Here is a 24,565-nt window from a genome sequence, read left to right on the forward strand (position 1 = left end):
TTGCGTCATCCTTTGATATGAGATAGGGTTTAAGTGTGGGGGTTGCAGCTGCATGAGGTGCATTGTTGTGTTTCAGTGCTCACCTCTATGACGGGGCTGACCTTGAACTCTCTGAACACCCAGTCAGCGAAGAAGCTGTTCACCTGCCAGCTGTGCGGCAAGGTGCTATGCAGCAAAGCATCCCTGAAACGCCACGTTGCCGACAAGCACGCCGAGCGACAGGAGGAGTACAGATGCGTCATCTGCGAGCGGGTATACTGCTCGCGTAACTCCCTGATGACCCACATATATACCTATCATAAGAGCAGACCCGGCGACATTGACATTAAGTTCTTTTGAAGGTTTAGATAAGGTAGGGACACGTACCTCTCTCATACATCACATAGATCTCTCGCGGAAGTTTTCTCGCGTTTCTTACCAATCGATAACCTATCCTATTTTTCCTATCTCTCTTATCACTTCCACAGAGTCTATCAACCAGCCTTTGGATTCGACGGCGGTTCAACCTTACCGCGTCGCCGTTGGAACGATCGCGCAGGTCACAATCGCGTAATCATCGGTTCGCTATACGACCTCGGCTCCGCGTACAACAGTTCCGTTCCTTCTTCATCTCGCAGAAAATGCATGCCAGAGAAACCGGTCTCAACTCCCACGTGGACCGACCCTTATTCTTCTTCTTCTTCTTCTTCTTCTTCTTCTTCTTCATCATCTTCTTCTTCTTCTGCTACTACTACTACTCCTACCACCACCACTACCGCTACTACTACTACTACTACTACTATTACTACTACTACTACTACTATTACTACTACTACTACTACTTCTCTACCTCCTCTTCTTGCAGTTCGGAGCTTTCGTCCCAGCGTCGTTCGTTCCCTCCGTCCTGTTTATCCTGCAGAACTGCTTTTCTTTCTTCTCCTCCCGTCGTCCTTCATTCTCTTCGGTACCGTACGGTCGCCGATCGAATTCTTCCGGTATTCGCAGCTCCGTTATACCCCCTGTGTCGGTGACTCGGGATCGATGCGTCGAGTACTCGTCCTTCATTCGTAACGACGCTGGAGACACAAGAACCATGCCGATCGTCGGATCGAACAGTCAGAGACGATCGCTGAATTGACCGATCGTACGTTTAATGGGGTTACACTTCAATTACGAGTAGTAGGTCGAGTTTTTTAGTCTCGCTGACTAAACGACCGATCAGCAGGATATAATTACGCTTCAGGTTATTCCCACTAACACCACCCACACCAGACTCCTCCCGTTTCACTTCTCTCTCTTTTTTTTTATACGTTTTGTGGAAGTCAATTTGTTTATCTGTACGTGGTCGTTCCCGCTTGCTTTTACATCTATATTCTCCTTTTTTTGATTTAAAAATTTTTTTCTTTCTTTCATGTGCCCTATTTATTTTCGTCGTGGCTCCTCGATGTTTGATGTTGTATATGCATGCTAATACGTACCGTCGTTTAATGCTCGTTTTGCAGCTTCGATGCCTAACACGGAATGCCAGCTTTCAGTGCGGTGGATCGATCGTCGATGAATCGTCGAAAATTGAACTTTTTTTTTTTCCTCGAGAAGTCAAACGTTTCACGAAATCGTTCTTTCGTTCGTTCGCATCGCTGCATGACGATAGTGCACACTCGCGTCACAGCTTCGTTAATCCCGACTAATCTCTTTTTTTTTATTTTTCTAACAAAATTAATTTCATTCACCAGCCCGCGAGGAATTAGCGCGTATTGATTTTTTCATCATTAACCAACCGGCGTACGAGCATGACTGCGCAGCCCTTTGCACGCACAAACATTTTCATCAGAGAGGAAACGCGTGCGTTATCGCGGGAAGGTAATTCGTAGCTTGTTTCACGCAGTTTTATTGCACGACTATCAGCACTTCTGAAGCGTCGGATTAATTATCGTCTTTTTATCTTTTATTTCTCTTGCGATCTAATTTCATTGGCGGGAAACTAACAGAAAAATTGGAGTTGAAACTAACCTGAATGGTAGATTCCGTAAACACAACGCGTCTGGCATGGTGGTTTTGGTCCTCTTCGTCTCAAATTCACTCGACTAATTGCAACACGGTCAATTAACGATGGTTCCAATCGCATGGATCGCTTACAGTTCCATCCGATATACTCCGGTATACTCCGACATATCGATCGGCAAAGCACCAAATTGCCTCGAGAGGGAGAAAGAAAGAGTTAACCTGTGCTAATCCTTAATTGATCCCGAGACAGCTGCTAGGGTTGAATTAAAACCGAGCCGAGGTCGTCTCGAGAATGAAAGGAAACAACTTTAATTGAGAATTGCATCGAACGTTCGAGGTTCCAGCTAATTACGAATACACCGTCGTAGACGGTCGTCCTAACGTCGAAATTCCTGGCTGATTTAACATATGATCCTCTTCGATTCGCGAGAACCTTCCCTCCTCTTTGATTTCCCTTGGATGTTCGACGAAGATTAAATCCTAAGTGACTGAGCTGTAATTCCTATCATCGCGAGAGAACAGTGTCGTGATTTGCGTATACGCAACTTTCTTTATTCGGATTTTTAAACATTAAAGTTATACCAATGATAACACTGTTTTCGCACGATGATAAAGGATTACGAATACATCGTTACAGACGGCAATTTTATCGTCGAAATCCCTGGCTAATTTAATGTGCGATCTTCCTCGATTCGTGAGAACCTTCTCCTCTTGCTTTCCCTCGGACGTTCGAGGAAGATTAAATCCTAAGGGATCAACTTGTATTTTGCACCGTCGTACGAGAACAGCATCGCGATTCGAGTATGTTTAGAAACTCGAGAATTAGAGAAACTGTTACAGTAAAAGGGCAGCTCCATTTTCCAGTAATTTAGAGAAACCAACGAGAATCAAGTGAAAATCAATAAAAATCTATCCACATTTTTGGAACGTGCTGTAAATTCACAGTCAACTAATGTTCGTAGTAAAATAAACTTTCGCACTTTCGAATGATAATTAATTTATTAATCTGGCTGGTGATAAATCCTCTGGGTACAATACGAACAAGGTTAGTATCGCGTGCTATAAATTCATAGTCAATTAATATTCGTAGCAATAAACTTTTGCACTTTTCAATATAAAGCTTTCGAACACTCGTTTGTTTATTAATCCGACGGCAGAAAAATCCTTTGGGTACCGTACGAACAAGATTAAAAGCACAATTTACTGAAACATTGAATATTTTCTCCCTCGGTATATAATTGTACTACGCTTGTTTTCAAATAAATTCAATTTATATATTGGAGCTGTCTCTTCGCTGTTTCGCAATCTTTTCAACCGCGATAATTCAGATTTTCAAACCTATTTACGTTGGTTTGACTGCGTTTTCGTACGATGGTGAAGAACGACCATCAGATAGAAAGATTTCTGACGAGCGATGGACGATTTTCAGGTACGGGCAACGGGATGCATCCAGCACCGTCGACGCCTCCCTCTGCCATGTACCGGATGCCACCGCCAACGGCGGGTGGCATAAACGAGCCTCAGGAATGCCCGTACTGCCGTCGCAACTTCTCATGCTACTACTCCCTGAAGCGTCATTTCCAGGATAAGCACGAGCAATCGGACACCCTCTACGTTTGCGAATTCTGCAACCGTAGGTATCGCACGAAGAACTCACTCACGACGCACAAGAGCCTGCAGCATCGTGGTTCCAGCGGTATGCTCAAGAGGCTGCTCAAGAACACGACGATTAAGAACGTTCTAGGCAGCATGCAACAGGCTCAGATGCAGCAGCAGCCGCAATGAAAATGTCGGAACCGTCTTACAGTCTCCCCGTCCCGGACTCTCTGCATCGTCATACTCATCATTATCGTCAAGGTTCTCGTCTTCATGCGATTTTTCGTCGCTCATCGTCACCCATGCGCGATCGGTCACCGATCTTCGCGGACCAAGACACGCTGCGACGCATCTGGATGCATCAGGGAGCAACGAAACGCGCGTTTCCTGCTTGCCGAGCTGGTACACGTTCGAAAACAGAGGTCGAGCAAATCGGAGAACGAGTTCGAAGGTACGAAGCGCGTGGATCGTGGACGAAAGAAAAGGCTCACCTCGAATACCACTAATTGGACGATCGTCGAAAGGATCGGCTTCTCTTTGCCGGTTTCCCCCTATGCTCTTCCATCGGGGAGTTGCGCGATCGGCGCCCTCCTCCACGTTCCGTATTTCGTCGTTTTGTAGTTCTCCTCGAGTCAAGACTGCGATTAATCCAAAGAAGAAAGAAGAGAATCGACTGAGACGTAGTTTTGAGAAAATTTTCGGCTGGTTGAAGGTTGTCGTTGCGCGCGAGCTGAGAATACATTCCATTTGCGTCGGATTCTAGCCACGCCGAGGCTTGGACCGATTTTAACGAGATCTCGAATGCGACTAACGCTTTGAAACGTTCTATCAAGGGACTGGTCGTTGAGGGTCGTGACACCGGACAACGTTCCCACAGGCAAATATCAATTCTGGAAAAAACGAGAACGCAGAAGTCGGTTCGGTGACGAGCAAGTAGAACAGACCGGAATAGTCAGACGTAGAGTGGAATATGGTAGACATCTGTTTTTGAAGCGCGGTATTGCCTGTTCGGCGCGTTTGTTTGGTCGAGTCCCTAACAGTCCCGCGAATCATGTCAATTTTCAAATATCAGCTTGTCAGCGGTTACCGTGCTGGACAAGATCTGTTCGGTCGTTTTGAAGGTGGGAGGGTTTCGAAACGGCGATCTCGAATCGCGCGGCAGGGAAGCACGGAGAATGCAAGAGCAGCGAAGAACGGAGATGGTGATTGAGCGAAGAATATGGTGAAGAATTGCGTGAATAGAGAGTGCGTGGATTATGCTTGTACGTCTCTGTCGCTAGTTTAGGCGCGCGCATATAAACGAGCAAGAGTTTCTTCGTTGTTGGCGTGAAGGTTTACGAGTGTTTGGGAATCGTAGATCGAGGATCTTAGGCCTAAGTGAAAATCAATTAAAAAGTCTACAAATATGTGCTCAAATTTCGGAAATCGGGAAAGAGAAGTAAACGCCGCGAATTGAAAGGAAAGCGACGAGAAACGGTCGGTTTGTGGTCGTGGGTGGGGATGGAAAGAGTTTGGGGTTGCCAGGAAAAGGGCGGAAGGAGTATAGCGAATAAACGAAGTAAGCCGAGCGGAGCAGGATAAAAAGGAATGGATAAAGAGAGGAAAGTTTCGCGTGGAGACGAAGGAACAGATAACGGCGAGAGGGAGGGAGGGAGGGTGGGAGGGTGGAACGGAGGGAGGGATGAAGGAGAGTCGTTAGAAAAGTGCAAGTAGAAGTTAGATATGGGCTCTTAAACGTGTACAGGTCCGTCGTGCGCGCAAATTACAGACTATATTTTTAACTCTTTAAAAGTAATATTTTGAACTGTACATATATTATATTCGTACGATATTGATAACGATGATATTCTCTTGTTCAGGTTTTATAAGAATGGGGGAACGAATGGGAAGAAATGAAAAACGGAGTTAGTTCGACGTAGATAGAACCACACGGCGGGCAGGGCAGTGCAGGCTCTCGCGTCTTCTCTAATTTCGTTTCGTTCGCGTTTCACGCGTTCTAATTAGCGAATGTGCAATATTACGAGTAAGGGGGTAAATTTTATGGGATACGGTTCTGGCTCGTCTTGGAAAACGACGCAACGTGCACTCCGGCGCTCTCCATTCAAGGCGACCAACTTCTTTCCGTCTCGATCTTTTTCGTTTTTTCTCTTCGTTTGGTCGTGCCGTTCGAACGAGAAACGAATCTAGAAAAAGACAGAGGGGATCTAATTAGGCCAAAGAAAAGATACACGGGGTGGGGTGGGGATGGAAACGATGAAAAGCAGTGTGGCGTACGAGAAACGATTTGTGCGAGATTGTCGAACACTGCCCTGTTCTTTTAAATCTTCGACACGCATCCATGCTATGTTAAAAAATAAAATAACAAACGAACGTACAAGCAAAAAAAGGAAACCCTAAAAAAAGTTGTTCGTGCAACGTATTCAGGTTTTAGAACTCAGTGTAAAAAGAAGAAAGAAAAAAAAAAAGAGAAAACATGACGTTTTATCATGTAAGATGGTTACAAAGGGAGGAAAAAATAAACAAACAAAAGAAATGCCATTATAACTAACGAGCAAGTACAAATTATCGAAGGAAAATGATAAAACAAATTACGTCTACGTCTAATTCTTAGGTTCCGTAGTAATGGGGGAATAATGAAAAGAGGGAAATATTTAGCGAGACGCGAGGAATAGAGTAAATTGCACGCGTCTTTTCGGGTTTTAGTGACGGTAGCGCGCAAGGAAAAAAGAAGAAGCAAAAAAAGAAACGAACGAATAGAAAAGAGAAAGGTGGAAATTAAAGGACGAGAGAACAAGTTTTCCAAACATATCTTCGAAACGAGAGGTATACCGTGAATGAGAAATACGATTTTAGATTTAGGTGTCTTCCGAAGGTGGAAGTTTTTAAAATAATTACGTATACATTTGTAGAGTTTAAAAAAGGGGAGAGGTTTTTCGGCGGCCGGTCAAAGCATAATGTGGAGAGAGAGAGAGAGAGGGAGAAAGGGAGAGAGAGAGAGAGAGAGTGAGAGAGAGTGAGAGAAAAATAAAGAAGAAGATGAAACGTTCCTTTCGCGCAAAAGGAGGCGGGATTTACAATGGACGTCTTTGCTTTCCTAAAATTTCGTTTCGACTCGGGAAAAGCTTAAAGATAATTCGTTAGTGAAAATTATCCTAGTCATTTTGGAAACTTTTTATAATTCTGTGATATATCGAACGCGAAGTATCAAGATGTATTTGGCGCTACAAAATAAAAAGGGGAACAAAGAATTGGGAGGGTTAAAAAGAAAAAGAGAAAAAAAAATTACGGGGAGGGAGGAAAAAACTATTACGTTCCACATTATGATTGCCGGCGTGTGTGCAAATTACATATGTACTACATAATTGGTTAATTGATATCGGGAAATTCTGTGATGTCCTTCAGTTGAGTATACTAGATCGAGAAATATTAGAGATATATGAAGAAAACAAAAAGTATACGGAATTAGGTCGATGTTCGGTGTTGTGTAAGTTAATATTTGTAAAGGAAAAAAAGGAGAAAAGCCGAGACTTTTAATACCGAGAAGATTAAAATCAGATGCTGCCGGGAATCTCGCGATTGTCCAAACGACCGCTGATCCGCTTGGAAAAAAAAAAAAAAAGAAAAGAATTCGTCTGAGGGAAACGGGGGAAGAACTGATAGCGCATCGTTGGAAAATTTGCTGGGAAAACCCGTCTGTAGAAAAAAGTGTCGGGCTTATTGGCTCGGAATTAAGAATCGGTACGATACCAAAGTGAATTTGACTGTTAGTGCGATTATTTTACTTGTTTCTTTTTGTTTTCTGTTTTTAAGCGAGACCAAAGGCTTTTAATCGGGTTTCCCGACGATGCCGCGCGAAATAATACCGCGTTCCCTGTGATCAGCTGTCGTCGAGAAATCGAGGGAAACGCAGTGTCTGGGTATTTAACATATCTCTTCAGGGTACTCGACCCACTGTACGCTGACACGGTGTTGAATCGAAAATCTTAAAAATAGAAAAAAGAAAATTACAAAAAAAAAAAGAAGAAGAAGAAGAAGAAGAAGAAGAAGAAGTAATAAGTATATCATACACACACAAAATCTATTCCAATGTGCCAACGTCTTCGAACTAAAGAAAAAAAGAAAAAAAAAATACAAGGAACTTTAGGTCTTCTACTATTTACACGAGAATCGAGAAAAGGATAGTAGCTAGCCGCGCGTCGCATCTTCTTATCGAGAAACGAATATTACCAACATTATTACTACCACTAATCGTTTTTAGGATTTAAAGCGAATATTATACAAGATACTATCGAAGAACTTTTTCGAATTTTAATGCATGGATTTTCGTCTCGTATGCTATTTAAGGGAAGAAACGTAAGGAGTTCTAAATGGAGAAAAAGAAAAGAGCGGAAGAGTGGGAGAAGAAGACGGTGAAACAGAGAAAATGAGAGAATGGGTGTGAAAGAAGGAACGAAAGGGTGGGAGAGAAAGGGCGGGTGTGAGAGGTAAGAAAGAAAATATTTTAAACTATCTATTTTTATTTGCATTCTAATATCTCGTGCGTGTAAATATTATATATCGATAAGCAACGTGTACCTCTGACGTGAATTGCAGAGGAAAAGGATATTGTAAATGGTACCGGCATAGGCATTATATCATATTGGCAATGGACTGCGATCGTATGAACTGAACGTTGGAAAGGCTTTGCGTCCCTGCGCGGACGATATGTGGTTATTGTTGTCTCAAGAGAAAAAACGCTGTTTGTATCATGCACTTCCTTTTTTTCTTGTCGACCGTGAATCGCAATCGACGAAACAAACACAACCGACTTGTCTCCTGCAGAATTTTTATACTGTGTGAACCCTGACTACCGAATAACCGGATTTATTGTAAAGGAAAACTCGTGGAACTTGCACGTGGCGAGTACAAATCATTGTAGTTACGAATCGTTTTACGATTCGTGGCCACGCCAAGTTCGACGAATTTTTCGCAACAACCATACGTAGATTCTAGCTTCCGTTTGAACCGTTAGATCCGTTGAACTTCATACGCAAACGTTAGTAGAGGTTTTTTATGTTAGTTGTCACTCTTTTTCTTTTTCGTTTAATCAACGAGTTGTATCGCATCTGAGCCAGCAGCTCAAGTGCTCAAGTTAATTTCCTGGCGCTGTGACGAAATACTTTGATACGTGAATTTACTTTCGAGAAGGCTGATTTTTATAATTTTTAAACGCGGACGTCTTAAATTAAGGAGTGAAATTTATTTTTACTAATTTCCAGACTTTTTTTGTAATCCCTACCGTTTAGGGAGAAATCGACTGATTAGGCTGTTTTTTTTTTTTTTTTTCGATTGGTTTAAACTTTTTCTTGATCATGTGATATTGTCTTACCAAAGAGCATCGGGAAATTGTGAAAACTTCTCGGACTTTCGATCGATACCCACCTCGAGGATGTACAATCCGAAGATACGACGAAACTTTATCGATTTCCGATCGATGTTTTCCCTGTCTTTTCGGACAGTCGCAAGATCGTTCTATAAAGTATTTATACATTAGCGAGCTTGCGAAATTCTCCTCTTAAAAAAGGTAAACGATAGTTTCGAGGGTCTGAGATATCGCGTAAGTTCGAGAAAGCGTCGCGACTTATTATTATTCTTGGTACGAAAATTCTTCGGTTTCGGTTGAAAAAGAAACGAAATTTTTGTATGATTTTCAAAAGGGGGATCAAAAACAAAAAAGTGGAACTACGAAGGGAAAAGAAACGAAAAGTATAAAGAAACGCATCTTCGAATCGAAAATTTAAACAAATTGCTTAGGGATGTATGATTATGATGAATTGATAGAAAAAAAAAAAGAAGAAATGAGCGAAAAAAATAACGTCGAGCATAGGAGAAAGACTACTTAGATTTATTTTTATTATGTCTTCAAAAAGACTTTAAATATAATATTTATATTGTGCCATAATTAATATTAACAAAACCTTAAGTATAAATTAATTGTTACGAAAGTTTTTAAATTTATCGGAAGGGGAAAATTGCAAAAACATAAAAAAATGAATAAGATGATGAAAAGATATCTCTACTGTCTATCGATAATTAACTGTACGATAGTTATTAAGAAAAGAAGTTACGTCATTTTTAAGTGAATACTGCATTTACAAGAGAAGCTAGGATTAAAGATAACAACGGTTGATCACCTCCGCTCATCATGTAACACTAATACGATTCGTGTAGCGTGCGCCCTTTTTGTCATTCCTATCACGAGAAACACATCGTAACACACACAAAAAAAAAAAGAAAAAAAATGCGACAAAGAGAAAAGAAACAGAAAACTAGCGTAAAGAAAAAACTGAATGACTCCCGCCGTTTTTCAGCGTAAGAAATAACGCATCAGTTTGTTCTTGCCAAATTTGCGAAACGCCCCACTCCTCTCGATGCGTGCGACAGAAGCAACCGAGGATCATCGACTGGTTTCTTGGCGATATTTTTCTGGGTCTTATTTATTCATAAGTTTCTTCATCAACCGTCCCGGATGTAAAAGCACGACGAAAGAAACGGGTCGATGATATCATCAGGGCCGACGTCGAGCGAAAAGGGCAATGGGTATGCGAAAGAAATCGCGATGGAAGAAGGACGTGTCGTGTAACGCGATTCGTATCGAAGGAACGAACAGAAATTCTCAACGGTGACGAAGGCGTCGCGCCTTTGTGGATACCAGAGATACAAAACGATATGCGGCGAGACATAGAATTTTTTGAAAGAAAATACCATCTGCGTTGGTAACAGGGAAACTCGAGGGAGGTGAGCATTTTCTTCATCGTTGACAACTCTCCTTCTGTTCGTTTCTTCGATGGCGCATACTTTTGCAACTCGGTCTGCACCACGCAACACGTAAACGGCATCGAATATCATCGATTCATTTAATTCTACATATCGTCTCTGTGAGTGTATTCTCATATAGATGCAGATCCTCGTGTCATTTCGATATCATCGGAACCCACATTTTACGTTCTGTTCCGTGTATTATCATAGAAATTCTGTCTATCGTGTCTTTTTGCCTGTTCACAACGTTATCAGTGATGTTTATTATCGGTATGACTACTACGAACATTAAAAAAAACAATCGATTACCAGGGATAGTTCAATCATTAGTTAGCTCGCGAAGAGAAGAAGAAGAAGAAAAAAAAACGTAAGAACGATGTACGATATATTTGACGAGGAGTCGATGGCACGTTATGTTAACTTTTTATGTACATAAATATATATATGCAGATATGTACGTATACATACATAACACGCATAAAATATTATATAGGCCTATTTTGTAAGGTTTCTCCTTGGTTTTATTTTTATGTTAATCTTTTTTCCGATTTGTTACAGCGATTTTTTTTTCGAGAGTGATTGTTTCAACGCGTTAAGGAGAACTTACTGGATACTTATTATTATTATTATTATTATTATTATTATTATTATTATTATTATTAATTATTAATTATTATCATTATCACAATTATTGCTATTATTATTATATTACTCATTGATTATTGCTATTATTATTATTATTACTCTTGCAATTATTGTAATAATAATTCTTAGCACTAGACTTATTATTTTTATTATTGATTCTGTCGCGGTTACGATCGTTCAGATTTTGTTTCTTTCCTTTTTTTTTTTTTTTTCCAAATGTCGATCGATCGCGATGTGTGCGCGCACCGTGTTGCGTAAGAAACGCGGGACAAGCTCTGCGTCGCGTTAAACTTTCAGACCTGTTGCGAATCGCCCACACATCGTGAACACACGTTATCGTTTTCTCGCGCTTTTTCAGTTTCTTTATTGTTTTCATTAGCACTTTTTTTTTTACTTCTTCCTTGTCACGAATCACGAAGCGTCGATGGTTTCCATCCGTTTATAAGGTTAATTTTAGTCCCGTAATTTACAAATACGAAGCATAAATTATTAAGAGATAGACCGGGTCGTCGAGCGCAAAAGGATCCACGTGTTGCGAGCATCTATATAGAGAAAGTGATACTTTATACCATTTTCCTCGGTTCGAATCTTCTTTTCGTTTTCCGGAACGAATCACGTGGTCGGCACACTGTGTGTCGCCAAATGCGAATTTTCGACTCACCGTTCACGATTGGTCATAGTTATTGTGCACTCTCATCGAGATGTATGCCATATTATTCGTCTTATGCTCGATTTTTAATCTGTCATTTCAACTTCCGTCGTCTTTCACTCGGAGCATGACCTAGAGAAAAAGAAAAACGAACAAAAAACAAAAAAAACAAAAAAAAATAGGAGAGAGAAAAACAGTAACGCAGAAAGAAATCTTTATGGAAGGCAAAGTAAAATGAAAGAAAGAAAAAAAAAAATGATTCGCGACGTTGTGGAATCTTTCGTGGACAATCACGGCCCGACTATAATTGTAATTGTAAACAAAGTGCAACACGCTGCCTTGCTGAACAGTACAAGTACAAAACGAATACAAATACATAAAACATGTCTTCGATTTAATGGATGGAAATGATTCCGGTAGTTAAGATATCAAAAGTACGAGAGAGAAAAAAAAAGAGAAAAAAAATGATTTAAAAAAAAAAAAGATGAAGAGGAAGAACAAAGCGTTTTAATCGTAGGGAATGGAAGAGAAAACGAGCCTCCGTTGTAAGCAACGCCGCTGTTCGTCGAGCGTGTAGGAAGAGAGAAATGCGACACGGCGTGCGTTCGTTCAGAAATACCTCAGTTGCCGTGGCCTCAGACATACAAACGCGCATACGCTCGTTTTAACACGCGTCTTACCTTATTATCCGTCGTTATATCAGTCGCTGAGAGGCTTTCTTGTACATTTTTTACTATTTCCAACATGAACGACACAATCGAAAGCTCAAAGCAGCAGCCCTACGGAAAATTCACTGTAACCCAGCCGAGTGTGTCTTTCCTTTCGTTTCTCGTTTCGTTTCCGGCGAGGAAGATGAATGAAAATCAAAGTAGAAAGGAAAGACATCGTTCGTAAAGATACTCGATCGGGCGTCGAACTGTGAGACGCGTAAAAATCGCTAATGGTACGTTAGTTCAAAGCAAGACACGTCACTGCCAAACAAAAAAAAAAAAAAAAGAAAGAAAGAAAAGAAAGAGTTTACGCGAGGAGAGCCTCCGTTGAATAGTCGAGACACAAGAGTCACGGAAATGGAAACGTTCCGAGTCTGAGGCCCGGCAATAACAGATTCTCATCTAAGCTACAATAGTTGTTGTACTTACTTGTCTTCTATTTTGTCACTACATTGTCTGGGTATTAATGCGAGCAGGGTGACGCGCGTCGTTCCTCGTTCGATCAGGTCGCTGGTCGATTCACAGATAGAACACGAAGAAATGAAAACTGTCAACGTAACCGTGAAAGAACAACGCGAATATTCACGATCGAAAGTCGCGGGAAATTCATCGAGAAACAATGAAGAAAAGTCGTAGGTGTATGGGAACGTCGCGCGTATACCGCGAGCGCGCAACAGTCGCCGTATTATTATATTTTACAGAATGCAAAGTATAGATATATAAATAAATGAATGAATAAATGAAATATATATATTGTTCCGTTATCGCCGTTATACCATCCGTGTAACATAACATTGCGAATAAATTTGCAGTTTATTAATCGACGAAAAAAAAAAAATAATAAAAAATAATACAATTCTTCAGTGTGCTCCGTAAACGATTAACGAGCTTCTTTTTCCACATATTAATGATATTATAATATATCGCGTAATGCATAAATCTATATATATATATAAATGAATAGATATATTATATATATATATATAAACGTATTCGATTGAATTCTCCGCCCGGTTGTTTCGCCGTCTGTGGATGCAAACCCCGGGAAACCTTCGTTTCCTGATTATCATTATAACAAATGTACCTCTTGTCTTTCTTGCGTAGAAAAAGAAAAATGATAATGACGAAGGAAGAGAAGGAAGAACGCGACGGGAACGGAAAGGGAAGATGGGGCAAAAAAATAGGGAAGAAAATGAAGAAGAGCGAAGACGATGAAGAAACCGATCGATCGGTGATCAATGTGTATTTATCGTACGTAGTATAGTATATATGAAATTTCGGCGGAGGGAGGCTTCGCTCGTAAACTGCGCTCCTGTGAATTTTTTCGCTGTAAAACGGGATTATTAACTAGGGGATATTATTTCGAACGCGAGACCGGTTCAACGAACTTGCCGCAATCGAGCATTCCACGTGTGTTGACGACGGACGAGAAACGGAGGATAAACTGAGGCGTTCTAGCTAAAAAAAAAAAAAACAAAAGAGAAAAAAAATGAAGAAGAATGAATGCAATTATCGATCGGGGGACTGGGCGAAGCCGCGTCTGATCGATCGTGACTCAAATCGAAAAGAAGCGGTGAACGGAGAACAGAGAAAAAGAAATGATATATATAGTTCAATATATACATATATATACAAGAAATTATATATATATATATGGCGGATAATGTCGAAATATTTTCTAATGCGCGTCGCGTCTTTAGGCTATTATTACATTAATTGTAAGACATTGCAATTAATTAATATATGTATGTAAGCGTTCATTCGTATTTTTCGATGCAGTAAACAAAAAAAAATGGAATTATTATTGTCTTTATTGATTGATTATCATTGATTGATTAATTGATTATTGATTATTATTGATTATTATTATTATTATCTATTATTATTATTATTATTATTATTATTAATTATTATTATTATATAAAAATTCAATAATAGTTGTTGGTGTAATATTATGAAATAAATCTTTAACGATAGCAAAAGAGAACCTTAATCACGCTCTAATCTAATTTTTCAGCCACTTCACTCTCCTCACCTTCGTTCCACCTGTTACCGCCTGCGAGTTTCGCAAGTACGCAAGTTTGCATTTCCCTGTCTACGTAATTTCTTTATTAACGATTTCCGTGAAATATGGAACTCGTAAGAGAAAGAATAACATTTCTGATAGATGATGTTACACCGCCGGTTCTCGATCGGAGCGTAGAAATAGAAAAGCCCACCTCGATAAATCACCGATCAATAAAATTGCACACGATGAGCCGCGCAACCAGTGACGCACATGAGGGGTGCAGCGCGCGGCAGATGCAATTTATCTCCGAGTCCCATAGTGAAATACGTAAAGAACAACGCGCGCTTGGCAATTCCGAAATAGCATTACGTTACGTATCCCGCTCGCGAAAGAACGGAACGGTGATCGAATATAGTCGGAAAGGTAATTAAATATTGTCGAAAAGGGATTAATCTACGAAACAGAGGAAACAATGGAGACTGAATAACGAAATCTAATAGGAAAAATCGATTTCTCCCGATGGCGCATTCCGTACGTGGCGATAAAATATGGAGAAAGAAAAGGACACCGTTGTGCGTGGGAGAAGCGGGTTAGAGGAAAATGAATATTTCATATACACAGGCAGGCAACTGCATCATTGGTTTTCTCTACCTTCAGGGTAGCTTCATAATTTTCCCCATACGTCGTGTCATGAATACTAACATACACCGGTGACTGATTAAGTGCAGCTTGTTAATTAAGGGGTACAACGCGATCCCCAGCGGCTCATTTATGGGTTACGCACACGTGATTTTCCTCTTTTACACGCTGAGTTTTGTTAATTAAGAAAAGAATTCCACATTATATCGCCCACTTAACATTCTTATTATCTTGAAAGGCGAGGAGGCTTCGAATTTAGAGAAAAAGAAGAACGAAGAATACGACGACGTAATGACACAAAACTGTTATTTTCCTATGCAAAGGGATAGTTTCGATGATCTATAGTATTAGGAAATACCTCGATATATCATTATATTAAGGTATTACATAGGAGCGTATATATTCTTATATTGGAAATTAAAAAACGATTCGATTGGTATATAAAGAAACGTGTAATTCAATTCAAGGAAGATGATCGTGAAACTTTTTAAACGTGTTCATTGTTTTATGAATCGTTCGTTCTGAATTATTCGACACTTTATTACATTTCCAAAGGATTGATAATAAAAATGAAGAATTCGACAACAGTAAAATAAATGACTGCCAAATACATAAACAGAATACAATCATAAATAGTGATAGATATCATAGTAGAGACGAACTACGTAATAGAAACTTCGGTTAAATCAAAACAAAGGACAAAAACGACAGGAATATTCCAATCAATGTCATAGAAGGCTCAGTCGCTCGTCGATCGTCGAACGTATAACAACGTACGATCGTAAACAAGAAACGAATTCCTCGCAAGTCGAAGCGAGAATCTAATACGAATAAATCCAAATTGTGCCGTGTTCTTTCGTATTCCATTCTGTATCGCGATCGTTCTCTTTCCGAATACTCGCACGATTATTTCCGCAAGCTGTTCGTTATCTCTCAAATATAAATACATATAAAAATGAAGGAGCAAAGGAAATCGAAGGACTGGCCGTTTAAAGCAGTGTCGATAAAGCTTGGTCGTAAAGTTAGCAAGACGGTAAAAATGCTTGATAAATATTTAAAGAAGCGGTTGAGTATTAGCCGACCATGGACTCATCCTCTTAACCGTTTGCGCGCAATTGAAGCGAAAGAATAATTCCAAGGCTGCTCTTAAAGCATCGAACACGGACTTTCCCAAGGAAACGTGGCTTGTATCCTTCAAGAAAAACCTCGCACCATTAAGAAGTGAGCAAAGGGCAAGATACGAACTGTACGAACAGTTATGACACTCTTAGCAACGAGTATCCACATTAGAGAATATAAAACGGAGCACACGCGAGAAACCATGGAAAATCCTTGACAAGTCGGGAAAACAATCGAGGTAACAGGAAGGCGTAGTACATGGTCGGTCGTGGCGGCCTTGGAAATGCGACCTTGGCACTTCTCTGGTCTAGGCGTTCGTAAAGTAGGCGCGGCCCTGGGGTTCGCCGCTATGGCGTCGCGACGAGCGTGCGCGAGAAAGCGTCGAGGTGGTTTCCTCGCTCCACCACAGCTGCTCGGAGACCAGCTAGACGGGACAGCCGGTCAGACGCTACTCAGGCCAGAGCCGCGTCAACGTCCTTCCGTGTACATCCTTCGACGTCCATCCGACGTCCTCTTGTCCATCGCGTTTCTTCTCTATACACGTTTCTCTTTTACTCGAATCTTGTTCGTCGTGCGCATCGAAGAATCTCTGGAACGTTCCTCGACCAGAATAGATCTTCGTCAGAGTATCTCGCGGGCTGTACACGTAACTTTACCTAGACTAGCGACGAAAGATCAAGACCAGGCGGGGAAGAATCGTTCCAGCTGTTCTCAGCTTTTCTGCGTCTCTCGAGGCCGGTCAGGTAATTTCGTGCGCCCGCGCCTCCTCACTTATACACGAGCGTGCGTAACGGTATACCGTGTAACGAAACATCGGCGGGAAGGTCCAGCAACAACGCGCGACCACCTGTAGTTGTGGCCTCGAGCCACCCCTGACGGCTCTTCGGACGAGCCTCCTCCGTGTCTCCCCCACTCTACAACGGAACTCTCTCTGCGTCCTTGGTGCCCTGCGTAACTCGGAGGCAGGACTCATACCTGGATCTCACGTCGCCGAGGAAACCGTCGACGAGCATCGCCATAGCTAACGCCAGCGTTCACACGTATCCCGTACACGCCTGCCAGGATTACCACCAAGATGAAGACGTCATCGTTCTCTCTGCGTGTCATGCGACGGGTAAGTGAATGTTACGCTTTCATTCATCCTTTCTGTGTTTATCGTTCGAGACGGAAACGATCGTGACCGCGAATTCACAGTTGATATCCTGTCAGTTCTTCCAAGGTGTTCTCGAAGGTTCGAATGTTTCGTCACTTTGTCTAGGATTTGGCTAAATTTCCTTTCTGAGTTGGATACTTAAATGGTAAATAAATAAATCTAAATGACGTTTCTCTGACGTGATACACAACGGGGTTGGAATATAAGGGCGGGGTGCACAGAATACAAAGCGGAAGTTTTGGTTTCCGGTTCTCGAGAGATGCCAATTTTTCGTGTCTCTCAACGCGTATAACCTAGTATTATGAGAAATAAAACGTTCACTTTCGCTGAACCTGGTTTCAATCGCGAAATGGTTCGCTGAATCTTCCTGAAGTTTCGTTCGTGTGAGAGTGTGGCAGGATAGGTTTTATTCCGTTGGTTTTATTTTCGAAAATACGAGGACTGTCACGTTGATGAAATAGAGTCGCAGTTACCCGCGTGGATATCCTACCACCATATCGTAAATAATGTACTTGGCAAAAATTCGTGCCAGCATTGTACGCGTGAATTCGGTCGCGCGCGAATCCATCCGAGTTAACTGATTTATACGCTCGTAGCGACGTTCCCGTTGCATATTCCATCCGAATGCATATTCAACCGTGATTCGCATTACCGATGCATCGTATAGTTCGACACGAAACTCGGTACAAGAGAATCCCGAAGAATCATCCTTCGAGTTTGCCCTGCAAACGGATACGAATTGAACGCGACACGAACGGAATTCCAAGATAGGAAATTACTTGTAGCATCTACGCTGTGTCTTACGTAATGTTACTTGGCAATCAATTATCCTTGAAACGTCTGATATTACGAGGAATATTATTTCGAAATAGAAGCGCGCAGCATCGATACTGTGCGTGTTAATTGATGCAGCGAACGCCGCGAAATTGAATTGGTTTTACGTGAAACGCATGGCATAGACTGTATAGAGTCACAGAGTATTATAGAGAAAGGGAAGATGGTTACAGTGATCCACGAAAGTATTTGAATATTCACGATAGAAAACTTTTATGTATACGCTGTACGGGTTTTGCATAATACGTTTTGAAATTTCATTAGCAGTATGACGAAACACGATGTTGCGATTATGTCGGTTCTAAAATGTATAGAAGCTAGAAAATGTATAGTAGCTACATCGTCAGCTAAGCTAAACTAAGCTCTTGTAACCTGTACATACGTCTTTAGATTGTTTTCAAACTTTATAATAGAATCGCGATAGTCGACTCTATTATAGTTGCAGCGTTGATGAAATTTCAAAATGTTTTATACGACACATATAATATGTTCAGAAAAGGTTTTTGCAAGCGTTGGAATACTTTCGTTTGCCGTACGTTTTATTGTCGTAAATCGTGAATTCAACCTGTAGAATCCCGCTTTGTTTCGATGTTGAAAGGAAATCTCATCGACATATGGTAGAACTTCATTTATCTGAACATAATTTTAGTCAATATCCGATTAACTTTTGCTCGTTCAATTCATTTATCCGAGCCTGGTTTACAAAATATTGCAGGTAGTTGGAATAATTGCTGTGCTCCAATTATACAAATTGTTTGTCCCCTAACAAGTTTAGATAAATGGAGTTCTGCTGTATCGTGTATCATCAGATGTAGCAGTCATTCGGTACAGTCTGTATCGCTGTTGTTACAAACGGCGAATATTTTATTTTATAGGAAGTAATCCATTATGGTTCAATGTTGCATTAACGCAATGTTCCATTTGTAGTTTTATTCAACCCATTGCAATTAATTACCGAATCCCGTTTTTTTAAAATTGTGATTGTGAAAGATGTTTGAAAGATTCGCTTAATATTTTTTTCTTCGCTGTTTCGTGACGCAGATTTCATAATATGTTAATCAAAAGAATTTAAAGAAATTCAAATATTTATAACATTATGACGAACCATTGTTTAGTTCTTGATGGATTAACAAAGAATCGACTGAGAAGTTATCTATGCGACAATTAATTTAACACTAGAACTACTAAATCTTTTTTAAAAGAATTACTCGCAACGTATAAATATTATTGATACTATTAATGTTTATTTTTATTGAGACAGAATCATGATTACATAAAAATAAGTCACTTATCCTTTTATCATATCGATTCAATTTTAATTAACTATGTAGGATATATTTAGGTATAAGTTGAAGGTAGATAATCGTTATGTGAAAAAATAAAATCACCCATATAATCGAACAGAATGATTATAGGTAAATGTGACCTAGAAAGTAATACAGATAAAATATCTGCATAATTAACCCAGCCGAAAGTTAATTCGCGATTCAATTATTTTCCGAGAAATACGTGAAATAAAGTGGAACATCTTGGTGAGATTTCTCGGCGGAATTGCACTTGGTAATCCTGTCCCTAAAAGGAAGCTTCGCCTCATTGGATTTAGGATCTTTTTCTGAGAAATTCTGCCTCCACGATAGACAATTAAATTGGAAAACGCAGTAACGTAATACGACGGGAGTAAATTCGACGTGACGGCTCGAAATTCGACTTGTAATAACTTTCTACTGTTGTAATCTTGCTCCCTCTAATAACCACGATCTCGCATCTAGATCCTCAAATCGAGATTGAGATTAAAACGTGATCTGCGTTCAAATGGAAGGTCGTTCGTTGCAACGTCTCTTAATTAATAATTTTTCCTCCGCAGCGCGATAAACCGGAATACTTTTGGCAAATTAGCATTCTTTTGGGTCAAGTCGAAAAAAAAAAAAAAATAAATAGAAGAGGAAAACTCGTTTAGCCGATCTCTTTGTCCGCAAGAACGAACGATCGATAACAGAAAGAGGAAGGACGTGTTAAACATTTCTTTCGTCTTCGATTACACGAGTTGCGTTTCGTTTGCTTTCCAAAAGCCGAATCCTCGAGCGCCAGTATTATCCAGATATTTTCAACGGAGGACCGTTTTTCCCACCTGACGCATGTAAAATACAAAGAGAGTTCACGAACATCCGTAAAACTTCGTTTCATTTCATCCCGGCCCCTTTGAGTCGTGGCAGAATACAAAGAGGTATTTTCCAGGCATAGTACAAACAATCCAAAATTCAGAGGAACTTCTTCCCCACGAGCCTTTTTCCGCCTGGCTTTTTATAGAAATGCTTAGGAGGCCATATAGCTCGCCGAGCAGTTTCAGTCCATTTGGAAAAATGTCGTCTACGTGAATCGAATCTCAGGGACAATCAAGAAATTACTGGTAAAAGTAGATACATTAACGGTCGAAAGTATGTCACGAGCAAATTGCGGATTCTTTCGCATATATTACAAAAAGGTGCAGAAATGCATAGAAAGCGTATATAGTATGCAAAAATATGGGGAATATCCATTGTTTGATATAAAAATATTTGAGTAAGTCACTGTGCATCTGCTGATTTCGTAAGAGGATAATAAATGATGCGTTCGATCCACTGGTGTGCTAATTGGATTATGATGCGATTTAATTACGTAATTTACTTACATCGTACTTCAATTATATAGTGAATCGATTACATTGTAATTACGTAAATTACGTTGTAATTGATGTAGAGTAAACGTAAGTTACGTGGTAAGTTCAGTTGCAATTACAAGTCGTCCTGCAATTTAATTGAATGGCGAAGCTGAATTACGAATTACAGTGTAATTGAATACGATGTAACTGAATCACTTTGTAATTATAATTCATCGAATAGTCCAATTGTAATTCCGTACGATTTTGCTTCGATCATTAGCTTCTCAGAAATTCATATATTCATTAGCGATGTTCGCGTATTGTTGTTAAATCAAGCAAAGTATTCATGTAATTATGAACAGTAGCATACGCGATCCCATTCCGATATTTTTATTTTTCCATTCCACTTATAACTTTTCCGCGAATGCACGTTTACGTTTCCTATGGAAATCGTAGAAAACTGGCATCCCCGAGGAAACGACTATCGCGAAGATTCGATAAAATTCGTCTGCCATCTTTCGTGGTCTTCTGTCTCTAGCGAGACGACAACAAGAAACTTGTCTTAGAAGTTTTCTCATCTGCTCGTGAAAACAGTATACTCGTCCTTGGTGAGATCTAGCGTTTCTCGTGATCCTTGCTTGTCCCGGTTATGACAGTTCTTCTGCATGCAATTGCCCTGGTACGACTTTCCAATCGTCGATTCACTGCGCTACGAAATCTGCTTTTCGTTAGTCTGACCAGAACAGGCTAGTTCCACTGTTCCTCGTACGCTTTGGCAAACGTGTGCGCGCAAGTGCACCGTGTACACGGTTAGATTAGTTTCAAGAGCGCGGTGTTGAACATCGATGATCACGAGTATCGGGTTCTCTGAATATATTGCGACTTTATTCCGCAAAAGGCCAGACACCTTGAAAACGCTCGTTTAATCGCGCGTAGAGTGGAAAATTGAGACTAATTTTCAACGTCGCCAGCAACGGGAAGTTTTTAAACGGCTACGAGTAATTTCATTTCCTCTTTGGCGACGTGGCTACGACAAGGTTGACACAGCCGTGTTTGTTTCTCCTGTCAACCGCTTCGCCACTGTTCACGGATAATGTTATATTGACCTTCTATAGCCGTGCAACATCATGCAATTAAAGAGGAAATTAATTGACCTCGGTATGCATCTGTGGAAAGTGCTTATTGCAGAAATAATATGAAAATGTATCGTCGATTAGTTCCCCATTGATTAATCGTGAAGGAACTTATATACACTGCCGTTAATTGGTATTAAAACACTTTAATCGATTTATACTAATTGTATTTGAATTTCACCGTAGTGTACTAATTAATGATGAATTCATAATTCACTGAATCAACAGGCTATACATTCGCATTACCTATTTAACGCTAGAACTGTTCAAAGTAGATCAAACCACCACTTTCTAATCTTCCATAGAACTTTTACAAATTTACAATAGCTCAGTTTCAGACACTCGAACGATTTTTTTTAAACCTTCTATCACGCAGAATCGTCGTTTTCTTTAATATTCATCCAATTACAAGGCAACCTGTATAATTGATAGTACCTTTATTATTGAACTATATCGAACATACAAATTCCTACCAGTCTTCCATACTTTCAAACAAGATGTCCTTAAAAATTTTAATAATTAACAAACAACTCGAAACAACTTTGTCCCTTCTCGAATTAAAAGCGAAAAAAATTCAACAGTGAAACGTGACCACCGTACCGATGTCATACTCGCGCTTGAACTCGCGCAGAACACTAACACGCGTACATCAAACTGCGATAGTCAAACCGTGAATCCGCGTTCTGTCACGCAGCTGCGTAATCGGATTGTCCAGGCTGTCGATCTTCGTTCCGGATTACTCTGTGCGATCGCCTGAATATAACCATTTACTAGCTATGAAAATGGGAACGTGACAGTACGGAAAGCCGGCACACTGGAAAAATTTCCCAAAGCTTTCCCCGACCTCCATTCCTTCTGTTTAACCGCTATTCACACGACGCAGTGTTCGTGACTTGAATAACCACGACGAAACCGCTGAATTCAGCCTAGCGTGGTTTTCAGCGAAAACATCGGCCATTTCTAAACGCACGCGGTAAAATTGGAAAGGCGGATGGCGAATAAATACGAAGGGACTGAAGAGCCAGTAAATCTAGACTCGAAATCACCTTCTTTATCCCAGCGTGTTCGTATCGTCGGAGTATTTTCTTCGTTTTTGGGGAAAAGCCCCCCATAGCTCTCTGAGAATTCCCAGAAGCTTAACACGCCTTTCAGAGTCGTCCTTGCGATCAGTTTCCGCTCCAATCACGTTGCACACGTATCGAGAAAGAGGTATTACCACGTTCTATTTGACCAAACGATTTCGCGATACTAAACGCATGCGTATCAGCCAAGGGTATAGCGAAAGACTACCGCTAAGCTTCTTCACGTGGCAGTGGTTTTTATAGGAAGAATATTTTACTTTGAAGTATTTGAAGAAATCGAAGATTTCCCATCTTATCCTGGCAAAGGTGACAGGAATCACTCTACACGTATATGAAATTCTTTTCACGATCGTTCGATCCGCGCCATCGTTCCTCGCATTTTCCGCTATCAGTCGAGGCGATGAAAGTCGTGATCCTCGATGAAAAAGAAAACCAAAAATACGACTCGCGAGATATACCATAGGCTTCCATAAAGTTTCATGGAACGAGGGATCGTCTATATAAAAGGAGTTTCTAATATTTGCCAAGCGGCTCTCTAGGGCTTTCGATTTGATCGACGACCGTCTACTTTTACTCGACACGGAGAAACGTAGCCATCGTTTTTATCTATAACCTCCTATTTCCTGAATGGTCGAAACGTTATTGCGTTCCGGAGAAACAATTTTACCGGACGAGATTTTACGAGAAAATTACCAGAAGCCATGTTTTGTTTTCGTGAAAGAATTCGTTATGACAAACGAGGGGAAAAGAGAGGACGTGAATGCTGTGTGGAAGCTTGAGCCACGTCGGTCCCCATTAAAACCGAAAACGTCGGTATTAAGAAATATTGCCTGTGCATCGTTAGGCTGCCACGACGCCCTTAAAACGTCACGTCGTCGTTGCTCGGGAAATCCTCCACGATCGAAAGGTCAAAGGGCAGTATAATTGAGCCTCCGAAAAGCAAAGGACGATTGAACGCGCGTATGCCGTTTCCTGTACGCCGCATAATTACCAATCGTCAATAGTCTGTTACATTAATAAGCCTCGATATTCAATGGGACTATCTTCATCATTTATCACATTTATGTGTTCGTGACAACTCGTGCAGTATATTATCTTTCTACTGAATATACCATTCGTAAGTTCTACACACATTTTCAAAACTAGTTTTCTAAACTTTACTAGTACAGTCGTGACATTACAATGGCAATGAAATTTTTAAATATTTCGTACAACCTACATAATAATATATACATGAAAGTTTTCGATGTTAAGCGTTTAACTGCTTTAATAAGCCGTTGTACGCGTCAAGCATCAGACAAGAATCATCAACGCCGAATATCTGGAAAAAGACACCCCGTTGACAGTTTATCTTTTCGCGTGGACACACCCGCAAATTGAATGGAAACGCTGTGTTTCGCGCCAAATAAAATTTGCTATTTTTCGTCATATTAATTGAGCGAGATGGAATCAGAGTGACGGGACAATAGCTGCATTTCATGGGTTCAAAATAAATTCATAAAAAACCAACGCTGTTGATATCTCGACCAGAAACGCACAGACCGTACGAATATCGTTTTGGTTTTCCCCTCGTATGAA

General features: G+C 40.5%; 2 protein-coding genes across 3 annotated transcripts in view; both read left to right on the top strand.

The window, feature by feature from the left end:
- Nucleotides 1-224: 224 nt before the first annotated feature.
- LOC122574226 (broad-complex core protein isoforms 1/2/3/4/5-like) lies at nt 225-5,210 on the top strand. The gene is made up of 2 exons (XM_043741558.1): nt 225-352; nt 3,413-5,210. Exon 2 carries the CDS (start codon nt 3,427-3,429, stop codon nt 3,766-3,768), a length of 342 nt encoding a protein of 113 aa, XP_043597493.1. The 5' UTR covers nt 225-352; nt 3,413-3,426; the 3' UTR covers nt 3,769-5,210.
- An 11,140-nt stretch (nt 5,211-16,350) lies between these two features.
- LOC122574488 (neo-calmodulin-like) overlaps nt 16,351-24,565 on the top strand; it is an 85,360-nt gene continuing 77,145 nt past the window's right edge. The window contains exon 1 of one of the 2 annotated variants that reach the window (XM_043742146.1): nt 16,351-17,261. In XM_043742146.1, coding sequence (XP_043598081.1) covers nt 17,223-17,261 — 39 coding nt within the window. In that variant the 5' untranslated portion in view covers nt 16,351-17,222. The remainder of the gene's footprint in view (nt 17,262-24,565) is intronic. The other variant, XM_043742147.1, reaches the window with a different exon arrangement.

This window comes from Bombus pyrosoma, linkage group LG13 (genome assembly GCF_014825855.1).
Source record: "Bombus pyrosoma isolate SC7728 linkage group LG13, ASM1482585v1, whole genome shotgun sequence".
NCBI classification, from domain to species: Eukaryota; Metazoa; Arthropoda; class Insecta; order Hymenoptera; family Apidae; genus Bombus; species Bombus pyrosoma.

Bases quoted from the DNA above. Each gene is read 5' to 3' on its own strand.
- LOC122574226 (XM_043741558.1), top strand. From the start codon at position 3,427: ATGCATCCAGCACCGTCGACGCCTCCCTCTGCCATGTACCGGATGCCA.